General features: G+C 45.4%; 1 protein-coding gene across 1 annotated transcript; it reads left to right on the top strand.

Moving 5' to 3' along the window:
- Positions 1-569: 569 nt before the first annotated feature.
- On the top strand, positions 570-1621 carry LOC133068419 (mast cell protease 2-like). The gene is given in 3 exon segments (XM_061159652.1): positions 570-581; positions 860-1114; positions 1478-1621. Coding segments are annotated over 3 exon segments (411 nt in total).
- The last annotated feature ends 7101 nt before the right edge of the window (positions 1622-8722 follow it).

The raw sequence follows: 8722 nt of genomic DNA, 5'->3' as shown, positions 1-8722 counted from the left end.
TCCCTCAGGGAATCCATCACAGATCCTTCAGGCAAGAAAAGACTAACCTCTGAGACAGGAGGGGATGGACTGCTGTTACTGCAAAGGAGCATTGGGAGGATTTTCAAGTCAAGATTCCTGACTCATCAGATTCTGCCCAGATACACTCCTCTCCCGATTTTCAGAATCCAAAATATGCCTTACTTTATGTAAGAGACCTACCAGGCTGGGAATTCAAATGTATTGCAAGCCATCACAGAAGTAGACATAAGTTTGGTTTTTAGAACTCTGAAGTCTGGGGACCATAGCAAATGTGCTTGAAAACTCAGTTACCATAGTTATCAGTTCTGTTATTTGAATCATGTTAATATGTTTGAGTTTACATTCTACATTAGTAAAGCAATGGTAATGGTAATTCCCAAGGTTGTGATGGTAAAACAGAGGTAAACCTCAGATCCTGACATCTGTGTATATTCTATTTCAATCCAACAAGCTTGATTCCTAATGTGAGATTAGGAACCCCAGCGCCCTTTGAACAAACCATTTTATATCTACAATCCCATTAGCAGGACTCGACTTCTCTGTTCATCATGTTACTGAAGGTGCACATTCTTCTTCCCCTACGCATGCCCTGTTCTCCAGGGCTTCCTTCCCCGCTCCCTGCTCCCTGTTCTCCAGGCTTCCACCCCCACTCCCTGTTCTCCAGGGCTTCTCCCTCAGGTCCCGTTACCCTCACACTTTCCCCACCTGCCCCTCACCAGCAGCCCTCAGCTCAGCCTCTGCAAGTGGCTCTCATGGAGCAGCTGCCCTGTCCCTCCCTGGTTGCCCCCACCCGGCCCCAAGCCCGTTTCCCTCACGACAGCCCCCATTTCCTACACAGCTGAAGGAGAAGGCCAGCCTGACCCTGGCCATGGGGACACTCTGCCTCCCAACCCAGTTCACCTTCATCCGTCCCTGGAGAATGTGCTGGGTGGCTGGCTGGGGAAAAACAGATGTGAAGGAACCAGCCTCCAGCACTCTGCAAGAGGTGGAGCTGAGAATCATGGAGCCCCAGGCCTGCAGCCTCTTCCCTGCTTTTGACCACAGTCTCCAGCTGTGTGTGGGCCATCCTCAGAGCACAAAATCTGCATTTAAGGTGATTCTCAGACTACGGTCTTCCCCACGAATCACTGTCCAGGGTGCAGACACCTTTGGAAGGAAATGAGTTTGGAGTGTCAGCCAGTGACCAAGTGTGAGACCTCAGGTCTGAGGAGCTGGGACTGTCCCTCTGCAGATCCTCCTCCCTCGGCCCCATGGGGTCTCTGACCAGGGTCTGCTCATGGTCAGGGGGTGCCAGGAAGGAAAGGAAACAGCATCAGAGACATATCACCTCATGAGGAGCCAGTGTTCCTGAGCCTGATGGCAGGTCTGACAAACTCAGAGTTGGGACCACCGGGAGGAGGGGGTGGTTTCCCTGGCTCAACTTCTCTCTCTCTCCCTTTACTTCCCTGTCCCCCAGGGAGACTCGGGGGGCCCTCTTTTGTGTGCCGGTGTGGCCCAGGGCATTGTCTCCTAGCAACAGTCCAATGCAAAGCCCCCCGCTGTCTTCACCCAGATCTCCCATTACCGGCCCTGGATCGATGAGGTCCTGAACGAGAATTAAGCTGGGACCTGGGCCAGCCTCAGGGGAAACCAGAGCAGGACTCAGGCAGGTCTTCTGTGCCACTCACCCTGCATCTGCCTCTGGTTTTCCTCTTAAAGCTCCGTCATGCCCCCAATCCTCAGGAAGGCCCCTCCAGGTCACAGAATTCCCAATAAATCTCAGTGAACACCTGGCTTCCAGACCTGAGCGTGTGTCTCCTCTCTCTTCTCCCAGCATCAGGCATTCCAGCAGCCTTGAAAGGGGTGAGTGTGTGGTGTATGTGTGAGAGACAGAGAGGATATAGTGAAGAACAGTAGGGAGAGAAAGAAGAGAAAGGGGTCCCCTGGAGTGGCAGGACTCCTATGTCCACTTCACAGAATAAAGTATAGCAGATCCTTCCCTGCCTTCATCATCAACACTGAGTTATATTTAGGGCTCTTCAGAATCACTACAAACATGCTGAATCGCAGGGTGTTTAGAGCATCCCTGACCTCTCCCCATTAGGTGCCAGTATCAACATCCCCCTCTCCTCTAAGTTCTGAACCAAAGGTGTCTCCAGGCTTTGCTAAATGTCCCCCAGGGGAGATGTCATGTTGGCGGGGATGTGGTGGGTGTGGGGGTGGTAGGCAGGGCATTGTGAAGGAGCTGGGCGTGAATCAGCTTCAGTTGAGAACCTCAGGTTTAGATGCATTTGGTTCACACTGGGCCCCCCTCACATTCCACATCGATAAGAGAAGATCTACCATCTGTGCAGCTTTGATGTGAGATGCAGAGAAGATCTTGTGTCACTCACTTCTGCAAAAGGAATACATGGAGCTGATAAGAGGAGGGACAACATCACAAGTCCTGCACAAACCGCAGCCACAAACGGTTGCTCCCAACCACACTAGCCTGTGTGACCTCCACATCATCCACTGTGGGCAACACGGAGGGAGAGGGTCAGTCCTGTGAGGACAGGGGGACACTAAATCTATCTCCTCGGCCCAGGAGTAGAACCGCCTTGATGTGTAGGATGGAGGCTGCACCCTGGGTTCTGTGTAATTACCTGCTGCCGTGAGAGCACACCTGAATTGGGTAATAGGCTCGTCCTTCACGCTGAGTGTCAGCCTGAGCCCTGCTTCTGTGTCCTTAGAGACCAGCCCGGAGTCAACAGTCCCCCAGTGTCTTCATGTGGAGCAGATCAGGGATCTGGGGAGGAGATGGAGCTGCCTCCCGGGTGCAGTGAAGCACTGACAATGTCCAGGCTCCCGGCTTGAGAGCTGAGCAGCCCCCAGGGGCCTGCCCTGGGCTCTGATGGAGGCCCTGTAAGGCCACCATCGCCTAGAGGGTCTTAAGATGGGGGGGCAGGACCAGGAGGAGAGCTGGCTCAGTCCTTCCTCTTTCGTGTCCTCAAGGGGACTCTGGGGTGTGACAGTGTAGCCCCCGGGCATTGTCCCCTGTGGACAAAATAATGTGTCACCTCCAGGGTCCTGCACCAAAGTCTCAAGATTCCTGCCCTGGGTAAAGAAAACCATGAAAGTCCTCTGACTGCGGGAACCAGACTATCTTCCCTGAGGCTGATCCAGAATCACACTGCGGGATTGGGGGTGCCCGCAGGTCAGTAACTCAGCTGGGCTCGAAGGGCTGGTTGCTTATTTATTCACTGACTCCTATTCACAAATACTCACTGTGTGTTTAGAAAGGCAATGACAGGATTCTGCTGTTTTCTGCTTCCTCCTCTCCCCCCTCCCACCATCTCTTCCCCTAAACCCCATGCAAAGCTGTCACCCAGGTCTCCTTACACACACCTGTCTTCCAGGGCTGGCCCTCCTGCAAGGGCTGAAGCTGAGCACAGTCAGGGGAAAACATGAACCTCTCTGGTCCTGGGGCTCAGGGTGAACTCCTTACTCCTTGCTCTGGGTACATGGCAGAAGGGAGTGGGTCACACCGTGGGGCCCCGACACCAAGAGCACAGCCTGGGCTGCAAGTCCAGGACAGAGGCCTGCCTACTGGGGACGGGGGCTACCTGAGCTGACCTTTAATCCCCACATCCAGGGGAGCTGGCCCAGAGCAGGGCTGGGCCTCCTGAGAAGCCCCTCGTTCTCATCCAGAGAAGAGTGTTATTACATGTAACTCTAGAACATCAGTCATTTTGTTTCTAGACATGAAGATAGTGCTCTGCTCACTGGAGCATCCTCGCCCCCGGGGGAGGGGGCAGCAGGGAGGGAAGAGAAGGAACAGGGCAGCCTTATTGTTTACTCTGAATGTGCTGTGCTCTGCTTGGTCGCTCAGTCGCTCAGTCATGTCCGACTCTTTGCAAACCCATAAACTGTAGCTTGCCAGGCTCCTCTGTCCATGGAATTCTCCAGGCCAGAATACTGGAGTGGGTAGCCTTTCACTTTTCCGGGGGAATCTTCCCAACCCAGGGATCAAAGTCAAGTCTCACCACATCGCAGGTGGATTGTTTACCAGCTGAGGAACCAGGGAAGCCCACTCTTAAGATAGCAGGTAGAAATGTCATTGCACATGCTCAAACGGTAGGAACACCCATTTGAAAGGCAATTAGAATCTGATTCTAAACACTCATCCATGGGATGGACCAGAAACAGGCTCCGTGTCATGGCTGCAAGCTCCTGCCTGTGGAAACCAAACTGCAGTCAGCGAGGCCCACGTGGTCTGGACAAACGGAGAAACGCCGTCACATTACTTCTGCTCCATAGGGTCCAAGACGACCTAGACTTTCCATCCTTGGGAAGGTCTTGGTTTGGAGAGTATGTGATTTTGCTGGGCAAGGATCTCCCTGTGCTGGTCTCCCCTCACCAGACACTTCCATCCGCCAGCCCTCCAGGGTCTTCACGGCTGTGCTGAGCTGCCTGGGAGCTGAACCTGAGTTCCAGGTCTTGGCTGGTGCCGCCCTACCCCTAACACACAGCACTGTGCTTCTCTGAGGCGTGTGTCATTATTCTGGGATACAGTTACCCTAAAGGCCGGCCCTTTCCCAGTATTCCTGGGGAGAGAACCGCCAGCGCCAGGCCAGCTCTGGGGATGATGGACCTGAAAGGTCAAGCCCCTGCTAGTTTGTTAGGGAATGTGCTTGGAACAGGAATGGCTCTGCCTTCCCTGCCCATGACCACGCTGCTGTCGGTACCACTCACTGTGGTCTTGCAGGGCTTATTTCCTGTCTCTGTATCCCAAAAGTCGCCAACGCGACTTTTGGCCAACAAACGTATTACTGTGAAAGAACGTTGAAGCCATGAGTTCATGTCCCATATCCCCCAGAAACAGCTGGCCTGAGAATTGTGTAAGACTTAGTAATGCAGATAGTGGAAAGATAACCCCCTTCAAGGTTGGCATGCTGTCTTTCAGGATGTGGTATATGCTTTAAGCCAGCAGTGAGTATATGGTGTTGTTTCTCTCATAGCTAGAATACATGGTTCTAGAGACAAAGAAGTGATCACGGGAGTGACTCTCATTCCTACTATTAAACCTATTAACTCAGTCTCAGAAGTTTTACTTCTGTCTCTATGACCTTGGACTCCTGATTTTTAGAGGCCTTAATTTGTAGGAAAGCAATAGACAGACAGATAAACTTACTATGCAAGTTAGGTGGGTGATCCTAACTGCCAAGGGAAGATGAGACTCCCTGTGTTACATCTTGGTAACTTGGTATTTCCATTCCTATTAGTGATGGTCAGTGAAAGGCTACTAGCCCAATAAACATAAGACCACTAAGATCCTTTAAGAGTAACGTGTTGAGTCACCACACCAGATAAAGAATCCCGCTAGCTGAGATACTTGAGATTAGATTCCTCTGTATGCTTCTCAGATGATAAAATTCCTGCCCTTGTAATGACCTTCCAGTCTCCTTGGTCACGGACCCTTTCAAACTTCCTGGAGAAAGAGATATATGTGTGTCTGTGTATATATATATCATATATATATATATCATATATATATATATATATATATATACATATGATAAATATATATCCAGCTAGTCTAATATGTTATTTAAGGCCTTTGTTTTCTTATTTATTTTTTATCTGAATGATCTGTCCATTGAAGTAACTGGGGTGTTACTTCATATTTTTACTGCATATTTTTACTGCATGACCATCAATTTCTCCCTTTATGCTTGTTAATATTTATGTTTTTAGGTGCTCCTATGTTGGTTGTGTATATATCTAAAATTGATATATCTTCTACTTGAATTCATCCCTTGATCATTATGTAATGTCATTATTTGTCTCTTGTCACAGTCTTTGTTTTAAAACTATTTTGTCAGATACAAGTATTGCCAGCCTGGCTTTAATTTTGTCTCCATTTGCTTGGAATACTTTTTCTATCCCCTTATTTTCAGTCTGTGTGTATCTTTAGATCTGAAGTGAGTCTCCTGCAGGCAGCATACGTATGAGTCTTGTTTCTGTATCCATTTAGGTATTCCATGCCTTTTAATTGGCTCATTTAGTCCATTTATATTTAAAGTAGTTATTGATCAGTAGGTAATTTTTCCCATTTTATTCATTGTTTTCTAGTTGTTTCCATGCTTCTTTTTCGTTTCTTCTTTTGCTCTCTTCCCTTGTGATTTGATGACTATCCTCAGTGTTACATTTGGATTCTTTTCTCTTTTTTCTGTGTGTGTATCTAGTATAGATTTTTGGTGTGTGATTACATTCAGGCTCATATATATATCAATATATATACATCAGTATTCTGTAACTATAATTATTTTCAATTGCTGGCCTCTTAAGTTTAACATATCCTTACAACTCTGCATTTTTATCCCTCTCATTGTTCATTTTTCTGACATTGTTTTTCATGGCTTTTTATTTCAAATATTCATTTACTGCCTATTGTGGATATAGATGAGCTTACTACTTTCATTGTTGACTTTCCTACTGGCTTTATAAGTGGTTGACAGCTACCCTGAAGGTTGCTCTTCAGTTGCTCCGTCATGTCCAGCTCTGCAACCTCATGGACTGCAGCATGCCAGGCTTCCCTGTCCTTCACTCTCTCCCAGACACATATACCTTCATTTTTCCTTACCAATGAGACTTTTTCTTTGATAATTTTCATATTTCTAGTTGTGGTCTTTTCTCTTTCATTTAGGGAAGACCATATAACATTTCTTATAAGGCTGTCTTTGTGTTGCTGAACTCCTAACTTTTGCTTGTTGTAAAACTTTAGCTTTCTCCTTCAAATATAGCCTGCCCAGTGGAGTACTCTTGGTTACTTTCCTCACTAGAAATATATCATGCCACTCCCTTCTGGCTTGCAAATTTTCTGTTGAAAAGTCTGCTGGTAGCTGGTCGTTCCCCTAAACATAACTTTTCTCTTTTCCTTTACTGATTTTAATGTTATATTAACATAAAATTAATATTTAATTTTTGCCATTTCAATTACAGTGTCTTACTGTGGTCATCTTTGTGTTTATCCTGTTTGGGACTGTCTGTGTTTCCTGGACCTGGACATTTCTTTCTTTTCCTGTGTTAGGGAAGTTTTCAGCTATTATGTCTTCAAATATGGTCTCTAACCCTTTTCTTCTCTCTTCTCCTGGTATCAGTATCCTTGATATTATCTCAGAGTTCTCTTAAATTGTCCTCATTAGAAACATTCTCTCTCTCTCTCTCTTTTTTTTTTTTTTTTTCTGTTCAGGTTGAGTCATTTCTGCTGCTCTCTCTTCTATTTTGCTGATCCACTCCATTGTATCATCTAATCTACTATTGATTCCTTCTACTACTGCTGCTAAGTCACTTCAGTTGTGTCCGACTCTGTGCAACCCCATAGACAGCAGCCCACCAGGCTCCCCCGTCCCTGCGATTCTCCAGGCAAGAATACTGGAGTGGGTTGCAATTTCCTTCTCCAATGCATAAAAGTGAAAAATGAAAGTGACGTCGCTCAGTCGCGTCGACTCTTAGTGACCCCCATGGACTGCAGCCTACCAGGCTCCTCCATCCATGGGATTTTCCAGGCAAGAGTACTGGAGTGGGGTGCCATTGCCTTCTCCGAATGATTCATTCTAGTGTATTTTAAATTTCAGTTATTGTATTCTTCAGTACTGCTTGGTTCTTCTTTAGATTTTCTAACTCTTTGTTTTTATATAGATCAACTCTTCAATTGTGATATATGTTCCAATAATTTTCTTCCAAGTTATTGTCTGTATTTTGGTTTTGCTTATGCTTGATTTTTGAGATATAAACTTTAAAAAACTATATTTTACATATCACAATTTATTTGTCAATCTCTTCTTTTAATGTTTCTGTATTTAGAGTCATTGCTAGACCTCTAATTTTATGAAGGGATTTATCCACATTTATTTATTACTATGGCTTTATTTCATACATTTGTCTCTCATATTTTGCACTTACTCAGGTGGTTTATGTGATGTATGACTAACTTATTGCTCCAGTATCATTTATTAAAAAGTACCACTTTTACCCAGTGATTTTTTTTTAAATGTCACCTTAGCGTAAACTACATTGTCATATGTGCTTGGGAATGTTTCTGTATTTTCTATTCTTTTTCTTTGGTCTGTCTGTCTGATCATGAGTGGGCAACACACTGTTTTCAGAAAATACATCTTACAGGATGTTTTTTAATATCTGACTAGTTGTTCCTTCAAGGTATTTTCCAAAAAATTTTAGACATTAGCTAGAACGTCCTAACACTAGGAGAAAAAAAAATTTTTTTTTAAATTGGAATCACATTATTATATTAACTTCAGGAGAAACAGTGCCTTTTTGGTGTGGTTGTACCCTATCATAGAACTAAGACTGTCTTTCTATTTGTAAAGTCTGTTTATATATTTTTCAGGAATCCTTTAACATTTTGCTCAAATAGTGTTTCACAATTCTGGTTATGTTTTTCCCAAGCTCTTTTATGTTTTTTGTTGCTGCTGTGACAGATCATCTTTGCAAATGTATCTTCAAACTGGTTGTTGTTCATATATGTGAAGGCTATGGCTTTCCTTTTACTTTTGAAGTCATCTCAGGCTTACAGAAAAGTAGCAATTATGATACAAAAGCTTTTATTTTCCTGAACCATTTGAGAGTAAAGTTACTGACATGGTGTTCCATCAGTTCTCAAAAACTTTAGAGTGCAATTTCTACAAACAAGGGACTGCTTATGTGACCACAATTCAAC

Source organism: Dama dama, chromosome 13 (genome assembly GCF_033118175.1).
Source record: "Dama dama isolate Ldn47 chromosome 13, ASM3311817v1, whole genome shotgun sequence".
Lineage (NCBI taxonomy): Eukaryota > Metazoa > Chordata > Mammalia > Artiodactyla > Cervidae > Dama > Dama dama.
Note: the sequence above shows the minus strand (reverse complement) of the source record. Positions and strands in the feature narration are given on the sequence as shown.